Source organism: Myotis nattereri (assembly GCF_964212035.1).
Source record: "Myotis nattereri genome assembly, chromosome: 4".
Taxonomy (NCBI): domain Eukaryota; kingdom Metazoa; phylum Chordata; class Mammalia; order Chiroptera; family Vespertilionidae; genus Myotis; species Myotis nattereri.
Window position 1 is genome coordinate 81,446,872 of NC_138079.1, and position 24,929 is coordinate 81,471,800.

The window sequence follows — 24,929 nt, forward strand, 5'->3', positions numbered from 1 at the left end:
CAGGGGGAGCGCCACTCAGCCAGAAGCCGGACTCACGCTGGCAAGCACAGCGGTGGTGGCGGGAGCCTCTCCCACCTCTGCAGCAGCGCTAGGGATATCCAACTGATGGCTTAGGCCTGCTCCCTACGGACATCCCCCAAGGGCTCCCGGACTGCAAGAGGGCGCAGGCCAGGCTGAGGAACCCCCCCTCCCCCACCCCACCCTCCCCCGAGTGCATGAATTTCTTGTACCGGGCCTCTAGTATAAGATAAACGTAATACCCCAGGATCATTTTAAATTAAACAATGAATGCTGAGCATAATGAGAAGTGCTCCATTTCCCTAAAAGGCAGCCGCCCTGAGGGGGGTGTGGCTGGGTCAGCAGTGGCTTCAAGGGGCCTACCCACCCACCCCTACCCCCACACTGTCCTGCCTTCACTTCAGTGGTTGCAGTGTGGTGCTGTGAATCCTTGCAATACCTGATTGGGATCTCTTTGTCCTGATTTTTTAAAAGGTGATGGGGGAATAGAAATGAGGATGAAAATTTAAAGTCCCTTGAAATTTCTAGTTCAGTGTTGTAAAAATATCATTTGAGAACATTTAAATAGACATTTGTGCTCATGCCTTAAATTTAGCAGACTTAATAGTGTTGAACTTGTTTGGCCCACAAGTGCAGTTTATTCTGAAACTTGAGAACTTTTCAAAAGACTGATCGGATGCAGCCCCTAAATATCCCTGGGCTGCATCTGTGTCCTGTGGGGGGTGTTTGTGCCCATACATATGTATGGCCATATGTGAGCATAAGAAAACCCGGGAATGTATGTGCAACTCGTGGATTGTCTACAGCAAGTTTTCCTCCCAGACTGGCTCCCCCGTTGCCACCAGCTCACCTCTGGGCCCCTACTGTAGAGCAGGATAGGATCAGAGAGAGCAAATCTTTCTAAATGCCAACTTGGCCCAGCACCAGCAAAGGAGACTGGCTTCCAACATCCCACCAGTATCCACTGCTTCTGCCTCTAAAGGGGTCCTTGGCTTCAGCACCTCAGCCTTTCCTGGCGCCACCAGGCAAAGAGCAAGATGGTTTCAATGTTTCCTCCTGAGTTGTCAAGACATGACCCTGCAGCCTTGGCAGGAGGGAGACCCCACCCCTCCCTTTCCCAGGCTGCCTCTCCCTGGGAGCTGAAAGCTGTGACTATAACCATGGCTCCTCATGCCAGGGCATCAGCCCAGCAATGACCTTAAAAAGTATTCCCTACCCCAGGCTATCCCCATCCTCTGAGCGCTGGCTCTCCGCTCCTCCCAGAAGCACTCCCTGTGCGTCTTCTGTCACACCTCCCAGCGTGCGTGCATGTCTCTACAGCCTCACGCTCACCCCTGAGCGCTGATGCAATGGTCTTTGCCATTCCAGGTGCTGGGCCTGTCCCAGGGCAGTGTCAGTGACATGCTGTCCCGGCCGAAGCCATGGAGCAAGCTGACCCAGAAAGGCCGCGAACCCTTCATCCGGATGCAGCTCTGGCTAAATGGCGAGCTGGGCCAGGGCGTCCTGCCGGTCCAAGGACAGCAGCAGGGGCCAGGTGAGGGCAGTCCTGGGCTGCTGCAGGGAGGGAGAAGGGGCATCTGGGCACAAGGTGGCCAGCCACATGGCACTACAGGCAGAGAACTGCCCCCCTTCCTGCACCACCTGTTGCCATGGGACTCACTTCGCTTTTTAGGAGAGAGAAGATTGTGCCTAGCTAATTTTATAAGCAGCAGAAAATGAGTTACCAATTAAGGAAATGCTGTTTATACATAAATATAGGTAAAAGTCAAGTAGCTAAATCGGGGAATCGGGAAAGATCAGCCAAAGGCACAGAGGTGAAAGCTGTGATGGGCGACCGCCTCTGCCTGTTCCCCAGACAGGATCCTACCTTCTACCAGCAGCACTTTGCCTGCCTGTGTGGACCCCGCATTCTGGCCTCTCCCCATAAGGAGTGGGGAACCCTCCCTTAGGCCTTTGGGACTTTATGCTGTCCCCCCTCTGCTAAACTCAGTTAAGTAGAAAGCTTTAAACCCCTGGGCTGTTTTCCTCATTTAATTGTATTTCTTTTTCTTATTTAGTCCTCCATTCTGTGACGTCACTACAGGACCCGCTGCAGCAAGGCTGTGTGAGCTCAGGTAAATAACTGATTACTCTTGTTTTGTATGAACTATTTCCCTGCCACATACGTTTTCCTGTCCTCTGGTCTGGAACAGGGATACTCAAAGGCCCCTCGTTCTGGATATGGCAGCTGAAAACATGGTGGGCTGTTGGCAAACTGTCCTTGTGGTTGTAGTTTCTGATGGGGAGAGAGAGTCGGCAGCTGAGTGCAGAGTTCCTGCAGGCTTTTCTTGCTCCTCGCCGCATTCTCTCATCGGTCTGTCTGTTTCTAGGTGTAAAGCCTTGTGTTCACTGCAGGCTGCGGTTCAAGTCAGGGATAGATTCTGTGCTTGGGACTTCCATTGATAGGAGGGCACAAGGAATGGGCATGCATCGCTCCCAGTGGGGTCATGGTAAGGGGCAGTCAAGTTCCTCTGGAAGATTCTAGGCTGCCTTCAAGCAAGAGGAAAATGAAGGCAGGAAGAGTCAGTTCAGCATGTGACTGGATGGAGAGCCAGGGACACAGCTGAGTGGGGCTGAAGCCAAGGATCCAGCCTGGGAGCAGGTGATGGAGGGCCTGGGATACGGGCAGAGATGGCATCTGAGATCTGTAAGGTCCTTGAGGTGGCACCTCTGCTGTGCACCCAAGGGCTGGCCCACATGCCCGTGCTCCTAGACCCCCTTCCGGGTCCTTCCTGCACAGAGCTTTTCTCACCCAGCTTTCAGGAACAGCCAGCATCATGAGCTGTTCTTGTTTCCTTTCTTTATTTTTCTAAACATCTTGATTAGTCTCCATATCCCATTGATTCATTGAAAACACAAACAAAGCTAAGTGAGGAGCGTGAAGCCCGCCAGCCTGCTGGAAGTTTTACGAGGGAAAACATGTGTAGTGAGGGAACAGCTGGGCGGCAGCGGCCGCTACCACTACAAGATGCCAAACCCACACACAGATGCAGCCCGAGCGCGTAGGTTGCAGCGAAGTTCCTGGTTGGGTTTTCTTGTTTGTTTTAGGTGTCCCATCTGATTTTGACCAAAATGGAGGTTGGAAGGCTGCATCTTGCCCGAGCTGTAGGCTTCTTGGCTGGATATCTAAATGGAATAGTTGTCCATCTGAAGAAGGATCAGGTGGACCTTCCTCTCCCTTCATTTCTGGGCTGGCCCAGTCCTGGAGAACTTAGGCAGTACTGGCTCACATTCAGCATTCATCAGGGAAAATAATGGGCATAGTTGTTCGTGCTAGAGTTTGCGGACGTTTGCATGGAAAATCAGCCTTGCCTCTTGCTCTAACAGAAAGTAGGCCTCCTGTTAAACTCTCCACAGCCTTTGCTACCCCATCAGAGTCAGGACTGAACTTGGCAGACTGTGACTAACATTTCTTAGATCAAAACCCCCTGTTCCTAAATAAACCAGGAAACCTCCTGCAGTTCTAAGTCAGTTATGATCGATGCCAAAACCTTCTCCGTGTCCGAACAAATCTTGGAAGAATGGCTTTTGGCTTTTTGTTGTGTAGCAGGTATTCGCTCCTGTGCTGGAACATTCATACAGCAGTCAAATTTCCAACCTAGGAAAACACACAGGGCTCCTAAGAGGAATGTAAATGATATTTGTAAGATATCAAATTACTTTATAAAATAAAGTGATGTAAAACTCTTGGGGAGTTTGCAGATTGGAAGAGAGAGGAAGGGGGAGGCAGTGAGCCTCGATAAAAGTAAGCACCAGTGGCTTCTGTAAAGAAGTGGCAGGCAGGCCTCTCCCTATGTCATCTCAGTAAGACAGGAAATGGGTTGCACATCACTTACCCAGTGCACCCATGGTCGGTCAGCAGTAGGGAAGCCATCAATACAAACAGTGATTGTGATGACTGGAGAAATGTGGAAAAATATTTCTCATATCCTAGGAAAATACAAGCTTTCAAGTATCATTATGGTGGCTATGCAAAAATACTTTTCTAGATCAAGAAAGCTAGAAAGTACTTCAAAACTGGAAGAAAGATTTTTGCACAGTGGCAGGATTGTGACTGGTAGTTTTCCTTGTTTGAAGTTTCTTTACAATCAGTGTTATTCTTTAAGATTGTTTCAAAGAATTAAAGTAGCTGTGCTTTTCAATATGTGGCATTTAGATTCAAAAAACAGAATTACAATGACGGAAATCATTGGGATGAATGCCTATAGAAGACTCCAGAATCTTCTTGACAGCTTAAAAGAGCAGTGTCTCTGAGGAAACATTCAGCATTGCTCCCTCAGAAAAAGGGAGTGAGGCCTCTGGTCCTAGGATTTCTCCAGGATTCTGAGTCCCTGTTCTCACCATGGCTACCTCAGAATCCTTCCAAGAGACTCCAGACTCAGAAGGATGCTCTGCCTTGGTGGTGACTCCATGAGGTCTCTACCCCGGGGCATCTTGGCTGCAGGAAGGTAATTCCAACAGGAGTCGGTTTATACCTGAATATTGGTGAGAATTCAGGCTGCCAAACTAGCCTGGAGGTCAGATTCGCCTCCCAGGTGCAGGACTTTGGAAGGCTTGCCTTCTGTTCATAGCTCTTCAGTAAGAGCTATAGTTTTGTTGCCAAGATGGTGTGGACCTAATGCGTGGCTCTGTGCTTAGTTACCGTGGCGATAGGGTGCCCAGGAGTGGAATGGCCTCACTCATTTAAACAGGAAACTGCTGACCCAGGAATCTGTTTTCCTCACTGAAGAATTCCTGTCTGTCTCCTTCTGCCCAACTTTGTTGCCTCTCAGCATCTCTATTTTCCTTAATGATTTGTATGTCAAACTTGCTGATCAGTTTTATGATAAGGGGAGAGAAACAATGATTGCATCATTTTTTCCTCTTGGTGGTTATAACCATTTCTGAATGCTCCTTTGATGATCTGAGCGTTGGGGTGATAGCCTTGGGCATTAAGGGAAGTTGTGCCATTTTCAGTTAGTAACCTGTGCTTTTTGTTGAAGCTGTTGAGGCCTTGAAGAGTAGGAGTGCAGAGGGTTCATATATTTCCTGGTAGTCTAGTTTTCTACATTTTTGTATTGTCTTCTTTCAAAGCCCCCATGTCCAGTGTCATGGGAGGTGGGGCAGTGGTTATATACAGGGACTCAGAACTAATATGGCAGACCTATTTGAAGGTAGAATTGGAGGTAGTCCTTTGGAATTGGTTCTCTAAGTCTTCCTTTTGTCTGTCTTCCGCCCCAGGCATCACCCATTAGCTTCCTATTTTGGCTTTAGCAATAGCAATGCAGGGGGCGGGGCAGAAGGGAGAGGGAGGGGCCTAGCAAGGCTGTGTTCTCTGCCTGTGGCCTGCAGTTATTGCTTACCATTTAGCAGTGTGTTTAAAGGGAAGAAAACCTTAAGCTGTAGCAAAGGGTGTGTGTGTGTGTGTGTGTGTGTGTGTGTGTGTGTGTGTGTCTTCATAGGTAGGTACATACATGGATAGGTAGATATGATGTAGTAAACCATTGGATTTTTTTCTTTTTTATTCCTTAAAGCTCTTTATAGTCACGGTCTCTTGGTGTGATTAATCTTTTTGCCCCTAGGGAAGAAAAAAGAAGACAACTCTAAAGGGGAGGAGGGGTGGGAGGAGGAGCGGATTTTCCTGGCTGCCACCTTAGTCATTACATACAGAAATCTGATAGAGGATTGTTGCCCAGTGCACTTGGCTTTATAACTTTTTAATATGGGAGTGTTTCAGCGCGTTGTAGCTAACAATCATCCACCTCAGCTTCAGATGGATTATTGCAAGCTGTACAAGCAAAAGGATGGCCCATTCTCCTCAGATTAATCACAAAATATCCGGCTTTTTCCCAGCGTGTCAGTCAGGAACTGCGGGTTCCAAGTCTTCCCCGCCCGTGGCGAATTCCGTGGCTCCGTGTTGTTATTTTCAATCAGCAGAATATCAGTTGCCTCCTGAGAAGACAGCAGCTGCAGTCTGTCTCTAACGTGGGTGGTCCCATGTGTACCCCATCCCTGATATGATGACCACGGATCTGTGTGCTATACATGGCCTGCCACGGCCAGGAGATTTACTGGCCATAACCCCTTGTTAGGGACAGGCCAGAGTTCCATTTAATATGCACCATCGCTTGCTTTGAGCCCATGAGATGACCAGGAAAATATGCCCAGGATTTTAGTGCTTTGAACTCAGCAGTAGGATTTGATGCAACTTCCTTGAATAAGCAATCAGTTCCTCAGTTTTAATGATTAAATCAGGGTGGGGCATTTGGATACACTAATAGGAAGAGGAGGGGCTAGTTGTACCCCCCAAAAATCCCATGGCACTTTCTAAAGCAGGCAGAGCCCCTTTCACTGCCTGAGACTGGATTTGATTTGATTTTTTCTCTCTTCTTTTTCATCAGAATAAATCAGTGAAAGTAACTGTTGGTTCTCTCCAAAAAGAATTATTCTGACACTTATTTATTTTGAATAACAGAAAAGCTTGACTATAACTAACTTATGCATAACTATAGACAACAGAACAAAAAACAGAAGAGAATTCTGGAGAGTGCATGTAAACTAAAGTGCCCCTCCCGATGCAGGTGGCCACTGCGCATCATTTGGCCAGGGGTTCAGCCTTCTACACCCACTGAGTATGGTGGCCAAGAGAACTAAGTGCCCCATTCCTTTCTTTCTTGGTTGGTTGGTTGGTTGGTTGGTTGGTTGTAACCTGCATTAGGACTTTTCTTTTTTCTTTTTTTTAATCAAGAGTGCCATAACTAGGGAATTTTCTACTCTGAGGTCAGAAAGGACAGGTTTCTGGATTCAGACACAACCTACCTTCCTGTTGTCTGTTATCCGTTATGTGTAGCTGCAGGGGTGCAGGTGGGCCCCGTGGCTCTGAGGGAGGGAGCCCAGAGGAGGGCAGTGGGTCGTGAAGGGCGAAGGAGTCAGGGAGAAGAACATTCTAGGTGGAGAGCTCTGCACATCAAAAAGGGAACTCTTGAAAAAGATGAAAGCATTAGAGGCCCCTAATTCAGAGGCCTTATATTTTTCTTTTAAAGTGACAGTAGGAAAATGGATTGTGGATGAATTTGTCTTTTCTTTATGTAGAATACTGTTGCTGTTGCTGCCCTAAGGCTTGTATAATAAGGAAGGTGTACATCACCGGATAGAAGGGAGGACCTTTGCTCTTGGAAGGTAACCTTTGTGGCCTGCCCCCGTGGTGGCATTGGCTCACCCAAAACCACGTATCACCCCAGAGTACTCCTTTCCCCTGCGGTGGCTCTTTCTTTTAGAGGAGGTGAGCCTTGGCCAGTGATCGGTGGCACAGCTCACCAGGGTTCTCACCAGTCCCATTCCGAAGAAGACAGGACAGAAGCGAGAGGCTGGAAACCCCTTGCCTAAGCCCTTAGCAGGTGGACCACCAAGGGCCAGATTTGTGTCCAGGGAAAGAGCTTCCTCTGCTTCATCTCCACAACTAGGCAGGCAAGTGTCTCAAGACAACAGCGGCAGCATGGCCTCCAGTGTGGAGTGTGAGCACTGCCTGGGACATGGGGTGGTACCAACAGCTGCTAAATATGCCCCAGGCAAGCTGGACAGTTCAAAGGAAATTGTCTAGTGCTTCAGGGTAGGGCTTGTGAGGCTCAGAAAACCTTTGTAGAGAAGCAAAGATATCACATGGGGAAAGACACATACTAGTCAGAGGGCTATGATGGCCCAATGCTCACAGGGCAGGTTCTTCAGCCCCGTGAAGAGAAAGACCCTATTCAAATGGGGGCAGGGGGATGAGGAGGCTGTCGGTCGGAGGAGTATGTGCCCTGGAACTTCAGCTGGCAGCGGTTGGAGCACATCCCCCTGGGTCTGGGAGGTCCTTATTCACCTTGGGTGCCATGTGGTGTCTTGCTCTCCCCTGTGCCTCCCAAGATGGTCTAGGAAACTGTGTTCTGTGTATTTATTTCTCACCAGTGCCTTTTCAGTGATTTTGACCTTATTTGGACTGAGCTAAGGTAAAAAAGGGTTCGGTTGTCTGCAGCTAACTCTTCAAGAGCAATGAGAGGCAAGCGGTGCAGCTTGACGCCCCTGAGAGCAGCCTCAGAGGAGGGTGAGGCAGAGCAGGGGCAACCCCCGCCCCGCCTGCACGCTGCAGGAGAGGAGGACGCACTTCTCGCAGTGATTGGTCATGATCACCTCCCTGTTTCCCTCTGTGTGGACGCTGCTTTGTCAGCTCTCCCAGCCATCCCCAGCATTTGGTGGATTCACAGTGGGGACTGGTCATGTGATCCTGAAACAGCCGCCCTGCAACATTAACACAGGAGGGCAGAGGGATTGTGGAGGCCCTTTCATGCCTGTAACACACGGGTAGGACAAGCCGAGCCCACCCCACCCAGCCTGTCCTCCCCTAGAGCACAGTGCACCTGCAGACTCTGCACAGGCATGCCCGGGTGGCCACTGAGCAAGATGGCAACTCAGTGTTTCATCTCAAAGCAGCACATGACCCTGGGAAAGGCTGCTCCAGCATAAATTAGCCCCCAAAGTTCTCTGCTCCCAGAGTGGGATTTGTCGCTGTGCCTCTCCAAAAAACGAGAGAGTTAAAGAGGTTTATTTCAGTGTTTTTCCTAATTTTTTTTTTTTGGGGGGGGGGGTGTCCTGAATAAATAAAGTGCACCATTTTTACAAAATGTAAGATTTAAAAGGGCTTCCATCTTTTTAAAAACTAAGTCGCCCTCCCTCATCCCCCAGCCCCAGATGCCCTCCCCACACGTGATCGTGTTCCCAATTTCCTGCAGAGAACCCATGCATTAGGTATTTTTTCCACTCAGAAGGGCAGGACTCAGGCACTGGGCTTTGCTTTCTCATCTAGCGATACATGGTGGAGACTACTAGGTTAGTACATAAAGTTCCCTCTTTTTACAGCTGTAGGGAATTTCTATATCTGGATATATCATATTTTATTTAACCAATTACTAGTGAGAGGTATTTAGATCGATTTCTACAGCAAAACATAAACTATCTTGCAGTAGCCAGCACACATAAGCAGCAGTGTGCCAGCAGGCTCAGAGCATAGTGCCGAGGGCTCATCCTGCCTCTGCCGCTGATGACTGTGTGGCTTTGGGCAAGTGACTTGACCTCTTCTGTAAAATAGGAAAAATAAAGTACCTATGCCTGAGACTGTTGGGAGGTTTAAATGAGTTTGTGTATAAAAGCCTCCAGAACAGCAGCTGCCACTGCCGCCACTGCCATTATATGTTGTCTGTGCACAGATAGCTGTAGAATAGCATATCTGCACACATGAAATGTCAGGGCTCTGACTTTGAAACAGAAAAGAAGTCCAGCCGCTCATTCCTTGGGTGGAAATTATCAAGTGCGAACACTGCGGGTGGCAGCCAGCACCCAGCGTCCACTGAAGGAGGACCTGCATGCAGCTCTTCGATTCTTGGTTTCTCTGAAGTGCCATCCGTCGTCCTTTGACGTTGTCCCTTCGTCTACCATTCCTTGAAGTTGGCCCAAAATCTTGAGCTTTAAGAGTAAGACTGCAGGTCATCACACAGGCCATTTGGGGCAAACTAGTGCTGAACCAGGCCTTCTTGTCTGGACGTAGGGATGACTCAGCATGGGTGAGTGGCAGAACCTTCTCCATCAAGTTCTCTCAGTTGCTTTGCCTGAATCTTCCGTGCTGGCATGTCCTAACTCCCCTTTTGGAGGAAGCCCCAGCAGGCCCTCATCACAGGTCTCTAGACACCTCTCCTTTCTCTCCCCTGTAGACTTTCTTTAGAAAGTCGAATTTATAGTACATTGCTCATTTAGTACAAGAGGCAAAAATAGGTCACAGGAGCAAATGAGGGCTTCAGTTCTCAGTGGTTTGGTTCTAGGGAAAGATGAAGAAGCCTAAATGCCTAAAAACCCTCAGGTGATTTTAGAAAAGTGATTGGAATAAAATGAGGAAACTGGCGTATTTACATCATTTGTGTGCCCCGCACAATGCTAATGTCTTTAATCCTTAATCATGGACATGATTTCCTCCGTCTTCTGGATTGAGAAAACCAAGGCTCTGGCCAGGGCTCAGGGATGAGAGGCATTCTGCCCCCGGTCAAGAAGGAGGTGGAGGGAGCACCGTGGTCCTGAGACAACGGCCTCGCTACCATAGAGACACTGCAGGGCGCCCAGTCCAGGCAGGCTGTCACTCAGCCCTAAGGACTTGATCTCTCCACGATGGGAACTACACTCAGAGAAGACAAGGCCGTGTGGCAAAACAGGGACAAAATTGGGTTTAAATTATGAGTGGGCAAATATCAAAAATCAAATCTAAGACAAAACCAAAAATGAATAGAAAGTCAGATACCTCCGTTATCCTGGGATGTAGCCTGGTGTTTCTTCTGGGGAATCAGCAGGAGAAGGGGAGAGAACCCAGCACAAATCACTGGCAGAGTCAGACTATCAAGTTTTGCAACAGAAAGTATTTAATTCATGTGGCCTGTGATGCAGGTCCATGCTGCTTTGAAACCCCTTCCCATCTAAATCCAAGAAAAAATACACAGTGGCCTGAGGGCCTTTCTCTATCAAAGGATTGCCTTGCCCTTGAGCTGTCATGTCCTCTCCCTCTCTATGGCCTCAACCCCATACGGACTCACCCTGCGGCCACACTCAGACTCCTCATGAGGAGGGAGGAGGGGCCCGGATAGATCGGAGCAGCCAGGAGGCTCCCTCGCTGACTTCATCTTGATTTTGTTTCGTTCTTCCCTTTGGAACTGGACTCCTAAATATAGCCAGAGTCAAATTGGCAGATGTTGCGTTTGTCCTTTACAAGAGGGCCAAAATTAGTCTGTCATTTGGCACCTAAATAAAGCAGCCAAACTGCCTTTGTACCAACTTCATGAGGAGAGACTGAAGTTGTAGCATTTCATTCCATAGGAAACTTACCAGAAGCCGGAGCAGCACCTCCAGACCCAAAGGGCTGAGGACAGAGCACACTCAGAGTCCAGAGAAACATGCCTTCCTCCGGCTAGACCCCCTCATTCCTGAGTTACCCTCAGTTTTGTTCCACATGGTTTAAATACCGCACGAAATTGGGAGAGAGGATCAATACTCCACAGAAATGGCACACGGAGAGCAGCAGTGGTTCCTCTGACTTGGGGAAAAAGAAGTCTGTCCAGAGTGCCTGGAGCTGGGGTAGCAGAGGGGCTCCCCAGGGGCAGCAGAAAGATGTTATAATCAATTACCACATCATAACACTGATGTATGATAATTACTGAGTGTTTCTCCTGAGATAGTGCAGCATTTGGCTGGGATGCAGTTCTTTCATGGTCCACTGCCTGATTAATATGCAAATAATAGGCTGATTGCATGATGAATGCAGAAAATGAGTTCGCTGATAACGTGAGCACTGAAGCGGGAAGATGATAAATTACTTTTACTGACTGTCCTACATTAAGTACCCTTTCTCAACAATTTCATCACAAATTAAGTAAAGCAGTATGGAGAGATGGGGAGGATGTGTAAAATAATGTACCTTAATAGCTTTTCTAATACCATCGCAGACGACAAAACGTCACTTGGTTCTGCTCTGCACGGCCTGGGCCCTTGTGGGGCCAGATCATGTTCCCTCACCTACCTATTGTTGGGACGCCGGGAAGCAACCCACCTCAGCTGTAGTCAGCCATGGATTCTCTAAGGAACATTCCATCACAGCCCAGACATCATCACCCGCATGCCAGGCTGCCTGGCTGTGTTACTGAGAGGGGATAGGCTGCTCTTGGGGCCAGCGCTGGAGCCTCTGCACAGATGGCACTTTGAAGCCTGCTGTCTGCCGTGTTTTTGAGGGTTTCTGAGCGGCAGACCTAGAAGGCTCAGAAAGAAAACCACCCCTTCGCTCCTCCAACTCTCATAAATCTGGGAAAATTAATTCTGCTATTAGAATGGAAGTGCAAGCTGCCTGCCAGAGAGTGTAACTATTGGTGAAGCATAGGCAGGTTTGCCCAAAGCCAGAAAGAAACCCTGAAGAAAAGAGAGGACACATACATGAGCTCACACACAGGCACACACTCACACCATGATTAATCTTTGATTACAGCAAAGCAATTTAACTAGAGGATTTTTTTTTTCCCATCTCAGTAATACATATTTAGACTTTGTGTGACATACATTTTCTCTTAATGCACAGGGACGCACTGGTAAGTGTTCATACACACAGCTGATTCGGTAATAAGGTTATCGAAAGTAACTTGAAAGTATTATTTCTAAATCAGTACGGATCTATAGAAAAGCTCGGAACAGGGTGAGCTAAGTGCTCCTGAAGCAGGGCTGCCTCTGTCACCCTGGGTTACTTCTGTGGCCTTGCCAGACTGCATTCACTGCGGAAGTTGAATTGTAACTTAATTCTGAATATCCCCAAACTCTCCTTTTGACATGGGTATTTCCATAAGAGCCTATAAAATATACACAAGAAAAATAACGAAGCCTGAAGGGGAGCAAATTTACATCTGAATCCCTGCAGTGCCCCACCCCACGGGCCAGTTCCCACTCAGCTCAGGCCCGAGGCGCAGCCACAGGACCACGGCACCCCGGCAGCTTCGCCAGGCGTCTCTCAAGTCAGCGCAGATTTGCTAAGATCGTTTTCTCCTCCGTGTACTTTCCCAGTTTAGGGAGAAAACAGGTAAATGGAAAATAATCCTGAGTGAGAGAAGCACCAGGTGGCACAAGATGGTTGATGATGGGAGTTGCCGAGTGTCTGTACATCTCTGAGTGACTCTGCGGCAACACTCAGTGGCCAGCATCTCCTGCACCCCTGTTCTGCCCACCAGGCCCAGGTGACCAGCCAAGGACAGCTGGTCCAGGGTCCTCCCTTGGTGTTCAGACCTCCCGCAAGACCCATGTATTCATCACCCCCTCCACTGAAATACCCAAAAACTGAGTTCGGCCTGTCTCCCCTGAACAGCTCTCCCTCTGGCATCCCTGGACTCAGTGCAAGCTCCCCTGTCCCCAAGCAGCCCACCTCCATTTTCTTTTTCTCTTAACACCTTCCCCTCCCCCCAAATACACACTCACTGTCTATTTCCTAAACACCTGTCAGATTTCTCTTTTTTCAATTTCCATAGCCCCAGCCCTAGCTCAAGCCTCGAGTCTACAGTACTACAGGTACAACTCTATTTCCAGATCGCATGTCCAGCTGGGCCACTCCCTCCCACAGCCCGTTCCCTGGGGCTAAAGTCCCACCTCCTTAGTGTGTGGCCAGCCCCGTCTCTCCTTTCCCCCCACCTCAGGCCTTGGCACACCTCCATGCCCAACCCCAGCCTCCTCCTTCAGCGCCACAGCGTGTAAGCACACACTACGCCTGGCCTAGCCCTCGTCACTGGGTCTTTGTGACAGTAACTTGCTTGATGATATCTGCCTGGTCCACCACTGTCTGACCCCCAGCACTTAGAGGGCCCCTTTTTGAATGAAAGACACAGGCCCTATCTTCAAGCGGCTGAGAAGTCAAGTTTAGGGAGATGAGCTATAAATGGCATAAGTTAAGTAGAAACCTTGCTTTTATTAAACAGGTTTTCTGTTATAAACTATGTTGGCTTCTGTGTCACTGTAAGAGTTCCTTGTGAGTTACGTGCCACTGAGTTGGCTCCGACTCCAGGCGACACCGAATGAGTGATGCGCAGTGTCCTGTCCTCCACAGCCCTGCTCAGCTCCAGTGGACACATGCCCAGGGCTTCTTTGTGAAGTCAGTCCTTCTCATATTTGGTCTTCCTTCCTTCCTGCTGCCTTCCATTTTCCCCAGCATTATTGTCTTTTCCAAAGAAGAGTTCCTTAGGCAGACTTTTAAAAATGTGTTGTTCACACACACCAGCACCGGTGTGCCAAGGGCTTTTGTCTCATCTTTCCTGGCCTTACTTCAGCCCTGGCAGGGGGCCGAGATGTGTGCAGGAGAGAAATCTTTGCTCTTCCCTTTTATAGAAGAGAGTAGAAAGTGACGGCTACCTTCCTGGGACAATAGAGGGTCCCACCAGCCCCTCTGCCTCCTCCCAGGTCTTCCCTCCAGGCCTTTCTTAAGTTACTCTTTTCTGCTATTGGGGGTGGGGGGGAGGGGTGATTTGGTAGCACTGCTGAGATTTTTGGTGATTTACAGCAATGCCCAGGCTGACTGAAGGCCAAGAGTATTGCCAACCCCAGGCGGCAAGAAGGGGTGGCTCCAGCCTGGGTGTGGGGAGAGATGTGTGCTGATGTTTGGTGTCATTTGGGAATGAACCGTTCCCTGAGGTTGAGGAGCCTCCCCCCAACTCCCTGGAGCCCATGGGAGTGGGACCTGAGGCAGTAGGCTCTTCCCTTCTCTCCCCAGGCATCAGGTGCAGGCCCTGGGAAGGAGGCTGTTTGTCGTGTGGCACTGCAGGGGCTTCTGATAGGCCGTACTATGTTGTCAGATTACTTCTGTTTCTCTCCCCTGTGGTAGGAGAGGTGTGGAAGGCTCCTGCATGTCTGTGACATCTATTAAAGTATCCAGGTATTTTGTTTCAAATTCCTGCTAATCAGTCAAAATACCATTCATATGCAAAAGCAGAAACCTCCATGTTTTTATATTGGCTGTGTCTAACGAAGATATGTGACTATAGAAATGGGGTGGCGGGCCTCAAGGGGCTGTGTCAGCTGAGAGCCCCAGAAGTGGGGTTCAGGCTGCCACTGCCACCAAGGAAAGGTATGGTGTTCGGAGATGTCGGAACTTAATCAGTGAGAGGGTCTTGTAATCCTGGGTGGCACAGGCCTGGCCAGTTTGTGACTAAATTAGGTGGCTTTCCACCTTTAAAGCAGAGAACCTGAAGCAGAGAACCTCATTTATTATTTTAAAGAGACTGTCTGGCCCAAACCCCTCCGGTGGTGGGTCTCTTCAGAGAAGACCCGTGGGAGCCTGCGGTCAGGTCCCCGCCTTTCGGCACAGGGTTCGTGCCTCCATCTCAGTCTCTACATCTGGCCTCGCTGGGAAGCATTCCAGCCTGGTGGTTACCCTGTTGTGGCCTTTGAAGCTGTCAGCACTGTCAGCTGGAAAGGCCCTCAAGCTGGGCAAGGTCCTTCCAGGCCACCAGGGCTCTATTGGACAGAGGATGCCAGCACCAGGCACTCAGAACCTTCTGCACTTCCTGGCACTATCGTGCCACTTGCAGCTGCCAAGTCTCCTGTCCCTTCTGGCTCCATCTTTCTCTCTGCCTCTCCCTGCACTCCCTTTCCTCTGGTCCTTAATTTCCTCCCTCATTCACATTTACATGCTGCTTCCCCACTCTGTTCCCTAACCCCTCGCTGGTCCCAGTCTTCATCCTTTCTCCCATCTTTCCATCCTTGTCTGTCTTTATAGGCACTTGGAATTTCCTGGTTTGGCACAGGCTCAAAGCCTAAACTATGGACATAATGAAAAGTGGTGCATCAGACCAGCCGCCAGTTAAATAATGTTTGGGTTCTTGTCAGAATGTCACAGAGTACCCTGTCATTTTGTTTCAGCAACTTGTCCTTCTGAATGCACAGTTCGCCTTATGGCATGCCAGCAGTAAAAATGTCACTTACAATAATTACTTTTTTGGTGAAAATGCTTGCTGACTTCCTACCTTCAAGCTGTTTTTTACACAGTGGGGAGATAATAAGAAATGACTTTATCCTGACTGCTCAAATGAACACTAAATGGAATTTGGGTTGTTATTACTGCAGATAGAGGGCTGAGTATGGAAATTTAAACAGTGGATCGGATAAACTGCAGAGAGATTTGCCTCTGAAAATTATGGTGGGTGTGTGTTTTCAGTTGGCTTCTATTGAAAACTTAAGGCAGCTGTTGTTTGCCTGCTGTTTTTGGAATATAATATTTTTCATAATCCTTTTATAGTTTCTGAATGGCTTGTGTATTTCAGAGGGCTTGAGTCACTGTCTCCACTTTCTGTGTCTTACTAACCAAGCAACTCTTACGAAGATTTGAAGCCTTGCAAAAGAAATGAATCCACACGGATCACCTTTTAAATGTAACACTTTGCTATTGCTGTCAAAATTGGATAGATGGACCATTAGCTGGGCTTTTCAAATATGCAAATTACCCGTTTTCAGTTGTTCCACTCCTCCAGGCTGCAGACTCTTTGAAAGCAAGGTTTATGTCTAATTCATCTTCACTGCCTAGCAGAGTCCATGACACAGAGTAGATACTTTTAAAAGGTGTGAGTGAGTGAGTGAGCGAAGAGAAGGCAGGAAGAAGGAGGATGGATAGGAACATGGAGGGTTTCCTCTCCTGATCTGGTTCAGATCCTCACAATAAATCCATTTGACCTGGACCAAGTCCTGTTGCCTCTCTGAACCTCAGGCTCCTCATCTGGAGTGCAGGGTTTATATTTCCGACTGACATAAGAATTGAATGAAACAGAGTGTAAGTGCATTTTGCTTCCCTTCCCTCGCCCCAGTAGTGGATTGGCTTTTTGTGGCTCATCATCATGTTTTTGAGGCTCATGCGCATTGATATGTGGGCTGTAGAGAAACCATGTCCAGTCACTCTGCCACTAACGGCCACACAGGCTCAGGCACCACCCAGCTGCACAGGTGGGCTGCTCAGAAAATGGAACATCTTACTGTGCAGCTCTGGGCACAATATCTTATGTCTGTCAGAAGAGGGAAGTGGGTATGCCTGCCTCACATAGTGAGGTCGTAGTGAGGACTGAATTAGTTCACTCCCATGAGCCTTCGCACAGTGCCTGGCACAGTGAGTTCACAGGAAATGTTAGCTTAAATCAGTGGTTCTCAACCTTCCTAACGCCACGACCTTTTAATACAGTTCCTCATGTTGTGGTGACCCCCAATTTCATTGTTACAAATTGAACATAATTAAAGCATAGTGATTAATCACAAAAACAATATGTAATTATATATGTGTTTTCCGATGGTCTTAGGCGACCCCTGTGAAAGGGTCATTTGACCCCCAACGGGTCGCGTCCCACAGGTTGAGAACCGCTGGCTTAAATAGTAGCTGCTGTTACAAATGATGTCTTCCTTCTTATCCCTGCTGCAGTGCAGCCTCTCCCAGAATGGTACCCCACACACCCAGTTTTGCAAGCCCCAATGTAGAAAGCACCAGTTTTCTTCCCCTTCCTCAGCCCTCTCCCTGCAGACACTCGGCCCCCGAGTCCTGATGAAGCTACCTCCTTAACCTCTCTTGAACCTATATACCTCTCCCCATCCCATTCCCTGCCCTCCTCCAGGCCACCAACCACTGTGTCCAGACAACACTACAGCCTCCTCAGGACCTCCCGCCCCAAACTTGGTATTGGCAAGTTCATTCTCTACTGAAGTGACAATGAGCTTATTTGCTTTCTTACTTTTTGATGTTAGGTCTATAATATTTGAAACATAAAATTTCAGAATAATGTAATGAATGCCCATGTACCCATCATCACCCAACTTTAACCTTATCTTTTGGTCCTAATTCAATCCTAAATTTTTAAAAGAAATAAAACATTAAAGATAGAGCTGAAGCCCCCTCCCAAAGTTCATCCCTCCTAGAAGTCAGCTATGGTCCATCCCTCCTTGCTCTTTATCATTCCTGTGCATGACTTTACACCCTTGTATGTTCCAGGGAGACACCACAACATACAGTACAGGCAAACGTCCAGCCTGCATGCTAATGTTCTGCTTTGTTTTGTTCCACACCTTGCTCTGTGGGTTCACCACTGTGCTTTGGATGCATGTGGCCCCAGGCCTGACATTCTCGCTGCTGTTTATAGCACGCAGTGTATTGCACAATCTGGAGACCTAGTCTTCTGGTGATAGACACTATTTCCAGTTTTTTGCTCTTTCAGACAAGGCCTCAGTACATATTCTAGTGCCTGTTTGTGTCCCCAGAAGCAAAGTATTGCCAGGGTGAAAGACCTTTCCCTGGCTCCCCAGTGCAGGACCCCAATTCAAAGGCTCTGCCCCTGAAGTATCTCTTTGCCTTGTGTTCTTTTTTTTTTGGTCTTCTTTTTTTCCCTCCCAGTTCTGCAGACCGAGAAGTCCAAGATCAAGATGCCAGTAGGTTCTGTGTCTGTTGAGTCGGCTTCCTGGTTCATAGATGGCCTCCTCTTCCCCGTGTTCTCACATGGCGAGAGCTACCTCGTGTTCTTTCTGCACCAAACTCATGCGTCAAACCAATCACATGTCTGGAACAATCTACCTCTTTCTTTGCCACTCTTACTCTTCCTGACTTACCTGGATGCTTCCTGTTCTGATGTCTACCTGAAATGTTACTCTACCAGGAGGTCTCTCTGATCCCGAGGCCACAGCTGTATGCTCCCCCATCTGTCTCCCATCAACACATTCATGCCCTGTAGTTACTTCTATTTAATGACCATCTTCCCTATGGGTGTGAGCTCCAACAAGGCAGGGCCACCTTTGCCCATTCATTGCCGTATTCCCAAAGGCCCAGCTCCACAGACTTAGGAAATGAGTGAAAGAATGGATGGAATGTCACATCTTCATTTATTCTTTCCACCAGCACTTTTTTCCTAACTTTATATTGAAGTATAAATGACAAGAATTTTGGCAACCAAGATAAAGAATAATTCCATCTTCCCCCCAGAATTCCCTCATGTGCCCCTTTGTAGTCAACTCCTGCCCCTCACCCCTAGCAACCACTGATCTGTTTTCTGTCCCTATAGTTTTACCTTTTCCAGAATGTCATCTAAATGGTATATACGATATAGCCTTTGCGTCTACCACCAGCATCTCAGTCTTGTTCCAGGCACTGTGGAACAAATAAAAATAAATCATGAGATGATTTTTGTTGAATGTGAGGGACCTTTATCTAAACAAATACATTTAATAGCTGCTTTTTTTCTTAACATCCAATTTAGATTGTGTTTCTTACCAACAATTATGTGGCAGGTTAGTTCCTCAGTACAATGCTGTCTGCATTTTTCAGTCAAGGAAACCAGGATGTTCCAAGAAGTGAAGAATCCTATTCAAGTTAACGTAGCTGGCTTATAGAGGTAGCTTTTATCCCCGAGTTCAGTGTGTTAATGCCAAGCCCAGGATTCCTCACTCTTCTTAATTATTTTTAAGGACATGTTGTGGAGCAAAGCCTTGTTCTTTAAAAAATATTTTAATCAGCCAAAACCGGTTTGGCTCAGTGGATAGAGCATCAGCCTACGGACTGAAAGGTCCCAGGTTCGATTCCGGTCAAGGGCATGTACCTGGGTTGCGGGCACATCCCCAGTGGGAGATGTGCAGGAGGCAACTGATCGATGTTTCTCTCCCATCGATGTTTCTAGCTCTCTATCTCTCTCCCTTCCTCTCTGTAAAAAATCAATAAAATATATATTTAAAAATATATATATTTTAATCAGAGGGGTCCATTTGCTAATTTTTGGAAAAGAAAAAAGTAAAATTTCTTGTTTTCTGTTGAGTTAGGTTTCTTGTCCTGTGATGATGGTGAGTCAGACCAGCAAGCACCTGTCCTCCCCAAACCCAGGGGCCTGGCCACCTTGCTAGGGGCTGTGGGAGCTCATTAATGGGTTTGGTTTTGTGGTGCCAGTCCTGCCTCAGGAGCCGTGTGCTTACTGGAAATAGCTTTCTAAAGAATGACTCTTCCTTTCCAACGTGATGCTCTGGGCGTGTGGATTCCTTGGTATCTGCAATGGATGTTTGCTGTTTTAATCTGTCTGTGCCTATCCAAAACTGTGGCCCAGATTCTGCTTTCTGTGACCTGCACGGGCATCTGTGGGCACGTGTATCTGCCGGTGAGTGATTGCCCAGAAAGCTCACTCAGCTTCAAGTTGTCTGTTACATTTTAGACACAGACTCAGAGTGGAGGTGCAGAAACAAGATGGCCAGTACATTTCAAGGCCCACATGAGGTTTTGATCTGGGGGTTTGCCTTTGAGTGTAACCACGAGCTAGAGCACAGAGGGACGCCGGTCACATGTGGTGAGTGCCTCTGTTCTCGTAAGGGTTCTTTATGGCAAAAAAATGCACGTGAACAGCTTGCAGGGAATGCCTGGGAGAAGGGAATGCACCGCCGCTTGAGTTATTCGGGGAGCTCTGCCTCAGCCAGCACCCAGAACAAAACAGGGAGAGCACTAGGGCAGTGGCACCATGCTGTTTGTTAGCCAGGCAGCCATGATTTTGACCTTGCTGTGGGTTAAAGGACACAAACCTGAGAAGAAATCTGTTTATCATGTGGGGAATTCATGCCATCCTTGACAGTATACAGTGAGCAAGATGGATGATCTGCCAAATTGGTCCCTCGCATGGGTGAATCAGGGCAAATTTACAGTACAATTCCTTTGCTGCTTCGGATACAAAAATAACATTTGCTGGGTTTTATATCCAGTTGTCTGATGACCTGGAGGTAAGCAGGGAGAAGAAATCCGATTTGTAGGATTCATATTGCCTTAAAGATTTATATGGACCATTTCTGCCGTTACGTCTGCCTCTTTTACATCTTTCACAAATCAGTGTTGTTGTTTTTTAACCTGATTTTCCAGGTTGAGGACATAGGTTTATGTGCTGGTGGAATTCTGTACCAGTCTAGGACAATAAACGGGTTTGTTGGTTGAATTGTAGTTGTTTTATTTGGGATTTTATCTTCCTAAGTATTTATACAAAATATCCCTTGTATCTAGAATACATTTTTTTATTTTCTTGGGTTCAGAATAGGTTATTATCCTGTATAAAATATGTCTGTCAAAGGATACTCCTGCCCTAACCAGTTTGGCTCAGTGGATAGAGCATCGGCCTGCAGACTGAAGGGTTCCAGGTTCGATTCTGGTCAAGGGCATGTACCCAGTTGCGGGCACATCCCCAGTAGGGAGTGTGCAGGAGGCAGCTGACCGATGTTTCTCTCTCATCATCGATGTTTCTAACTCTCTATCCCTCTCCCTTCCTCTCTGTAAAAAAATCAGTAAAATATATTTTTTTAAAAAAGGATACTCCAGTTATATGGTCAACTGTAATTTATTTATTGCTGCCTCACTAAACACAATGTAGCTATAAGCAAGTATTTGGGGGGCACCTATATGTGCTGACGTTCACTGAGTGCCCTGGCCTCATGAGCTATCATCTCTCTGAGGCCATAGCACCCACATGACAGTGCCTGGCCTGGCCCCTCCCACATGGCTCTGTGGGGTCTCACCATGTACCATGCTCGGTGGGGGTGGGGAAGATAATGTGCCAAAACACGGAGCCAAAGGCAGATTTTACCTTGTGGGTAAGACAGCAGTGGAATGTCACTTTGTATTTTCCACCTGGACACAGTCTTTCTCTATATTTGAAAATTAGGAAATGGCCAAAGCCTTTATTCCAAACATCCCAAAACTAGAGTAGATGCCTGGTTTAATGGGTGATCCTAACAGAGAGTCCAGAAGGGACCAGTCTCCACAGAGCACGAGGTGGCACTCCCCATTGGACACACACAAAAACAAGACAGAGGTCCTCCTGAAGAAAGGAACGCATGCCCCCATCTCTCCTGGTGTCCGTGGCAGTGTGGCACAGACAAAGCTTGGTTTTCAGAAACACCTCCTATAGTTTGACAGAAAACGGGGGGGGGGGGGGGGGCGCTCCTCTTCTGTCATTTCTCTCCAGTCTTCTGGGATTATAGTGAGAACCAGCCTGGGGTCCTGAGACTCAGCCCTGGGCTGCCAGGTGCCAGCTGGGGCTTTAGTCTCCTTATCAAGGGTCATCACTGTGGTAGCCACACATCATGGGCAGCCCTCATTTAAAATAATATGTCCATTTGATTTGTTCTGGAAGTTATGGATAAAATTAGTATGTTAATCATAATCTAGGTAAGGTACTTCTGAATTATAGAATTACTAGAGGCCCGGTGCATGAATTCGTGCACTAGTGGGGTCTCTGGGCCTGGCCTGCAGGGATCGGGCTTGAAACTGGTTCTTCAACATCCCTCAAAGGGTCCCAGATTGAGAGATGGTGCAGACCAGGCTGAGGGACCCCACTGGTGCACGATTGGGGCCAGGGAGAGACCACAGAAGGCCTCCAGGGCATGTCCGGCCCATCTCACCGAGTCCCTATCAGCCAGACCCCATAGCAAGCTAGCCTACTGGTCAAGCGTCTGCCCCCTGGTGGTCAGTGTGTGTCATAGCGACTGGTCGAACGGTCGGACACTTAGCATATTAAGCTTTTATTATATAGGACTAGAGGCCCGGTGCATGGATTCATGCACAGGTGGGGTCCCTCAGCCTGGCCTGTGCCCTCTTGCAATCCAGGACCCCTCTGGAGGATATCAGACTGCTGAAGTGGCAGGCGGCTTGGTAGGAGCCCAAGCCCGGGCCAGGTGCAGCTCCACTGCTACTCATCCCAGCCCCACTGAGGCTCCCGCCACAGCAGCTGTGCCTGCCAGCTGTGAGCCCAGCTTCTGGCTGAGTGGCGCTCCTACTGTGGGAGCACACTGACCACCAGGGGGCAGGTCCTGCATTGAACATCTGCCCCCTGGTGGTCAGTGCACATCATAGCAACTGGTTGTTCCGGTCATTCGGTCCTAACGGTCACTTAGGCCAGTGGTTGGCAAACTCATTAGTCAACAGAGCCAAATATCAACAGTACAACAATTGAAATTTCTTTTGAGAGCCAAATTTTTTGAACTTAAACTATATAGGTAGGTACATTGTTATTAACTTAATTAGGTACTCCTAAGGCTTAGGGTACCTAAGGCTTAGGAAGAGCCACACTCAAGGGGCCAGAGAGCTGCATGTGGCTCACGAGCCACAGTTTGCCAACCACGGGCTTAGGCTTTTATATATATAGATAGGGAACGATTAGGAGACATCATGACAATGATGGCACATGATTAATATGACATTTTAAAATATGTTCTTATTTATTTCAGAAAGGGAGGGAGAGAGAGATAGAAACATCAGTGATGAGAGAGAATCATTGATTGCCTGCTTCCTGCACGCCCCTCACTGGGTATCAAGACTGCAACCCAGACAAATGCCCTGACCAGAATCAAACCATAACCTCTGGTTCATAGGTGGACGCTCAATCACTGAGCCATGCCAGCGGGACAATATGACGTGTGTTTTTTAACAGAATGGCCCTTGTACTGCGTCTTTAGAAACCTATAGTTTTTCTTCTATTGCTATTATTCTTTTTAAATATGTGTTTCTTGACTTTAGAGAGATAGGAAAGAAGAGGGAGAGAGAAAGAAATATCCATGAGAGAGAAACATCAATCAGCCTCTTCCTGCACAACCCCTACTGGGGATTAAGCCTGCAACCCGGGCATGTGCCCTGACCAGGAATTGAACCGGCAACCTCTTGGTACATGGGATGAAGCTCAACCAACTGAGCCACACTGGCCGGGCTATTTTTTATTCTTTTAATACCAAAAAGGAATGGTTACTCTCAGTCAAAAAACTGTAAGACAATGAATGTAGATTTATAGACTGCCATACTGTATCCTTCTTACACAGGGCATTTACTTACTGTCCTAGGTATGGAAAGTAGATGTACATGGTGAAAGATGGCTGTTTCAGCCTCAATTTTCTGTGTGCTTTAATTACAGAAAGCACGCCAAAGACCTCTGCAAGCTGCAGCCCTGCACCCGAATCACCAATGAGCTCTAGTGAATCAGTGAAGAGTCTGACTGAACTGGTCCAGCAGCCCTGTCCCCCCATTGAAACAAGTAAGGATGGAAAACCACCAGAACCCAGCGACCCGCCTGCCTCAGACTCCCAGCCCACCACCCCACTGCCTCTCTCCGGACACTCGGCCCTCAGCATTCAAGAGTTGGTAGCCATGTCTCCAGAGCTGGACACCTACGGCATAACCAAGAGAGTCAAGGAGGTGCTGACTGACAACAACCTTGGTAAGTTCCCTCCAGAGCTGCTGTCCCAGAGGTGGCAGGTCGCTTCCTGATGGAGTTCTTAGGAAGAATGGGTGGAGGGGCCTCAGGCTGAGCCAGCCAGAGGTTTTAAATGTTTGCAAAACGTCCCACAGTTGTGAACACTAGGGACCCATAAGGGTGCTAGAGGTCTCCAAGTCTATCCCAGCCGCGCCCACTCTGGGACCTCTTAAAAGATATGCACTCAGGGTCGCAGCCTACTCAGACCGTCCACTCCGACCACCCAGATTGTAGCATGCCCAGTAGGGCTCTAAATCCTGTGGGCACCAGAGCCGGGCAGGATCAGCATCAGCCCAGCTGCATCCCGGTGGCACAGTGGAAGAGTCTGACAGACTGTATACAAATCCCAACTCTCCTACTTATTGTCTGTGCTACTGAGCAAGCTACTCTCTGAGGCTCCTCAATAAAACTGGAATAACAATGCCTACCATGGGGTTGTGAGTAGCAGCCTAGCTAGCACTCTGCTTGGCATTCTTGCTGCCTCATGAAGCTGCCTCCATCCCCCAGGCCTCCCACTGAGCTTCACACCAAGGCTGTTTACCTCAAAAGTGCCACAGGCCCCTCTCCCCACCCCTCTTGTGCTCTGCTTGAGGGGGCTCTCTCTGAGGGCTCTATGGCACCACTGATCAAATGGCTACAGCTGTAAGAATATTAGGGTGTCCAGTCGTTTCAAACCACTGTGCTCCTGCAGGATAGTATTGGACCAAGTGGGGTTCTAGTTTAGGCATCCAGAGAATGGAAACAGCCACTCCCAAACACTTACAGCCTTCTTATTACCTGGGAGTAAAGTCAATTAAAAGAGCATTGTTTTCAGACAAGATTTCCGGTTCCTATGTCATATATGAAAATTAACACCCTTTAATTTTTAAATGTTTTTAACCAAGATTTGCTTGTAATTAAGTTATGAGGTTAAAAAAAGAGAGAGAGAGCATTGTTCTCTTCTGTGCATGTTAAAATGACACCAGAGAGTTATTGGAATTTGCCCAGTACCTTCAGGAGGGACCTGTGTATCTGTTTTTCCCAGGGGACAGGAAAAGAAGGGAGTAGCAGTGAAGTGAGTTCCAGGAAAGTTTTCAT

General features: G+C 48.0%; 1 protein-coding gene across 9 annotated transcripts in view; it reads left to right on the plus strand.

Annotated features, from left to right (window-relative positions):
- CUX1 (cut like homeobox 1) overlaps positions 1–24,929 on the plus strand; it is a gene marked incomplete at its 5' end in the record, with an annotated part of 366,038 nt that overhangs the window by 301,639 nt on the left and 39,470 nt on the right. For 5 of the 9 annotated variants that reach the window (XM_081089618.1, XM_081089619.1, XM_081089620.1 and 2 more), the window contains 3 exons: positions 1,387–1,552; positions 2,076–2,132; positions 23,514–23,816. The exons of the other annotated variants lie outside the window; for them this stretch is intronic. In XM_081089618.1, the coding sequence (XP_080945744.1) occupies positions 1,387–1,552; positions 2,076–2,132; positions 23,514–23,816 (526 nt within the window). The remainder of the gene's footprint in view (positions 1–1,386; positions 1,553–2,075; positions 2,133–23,513; positions 23,817–24,929) is intronic. 9 annotated transcript variants of the gene reach the window in all.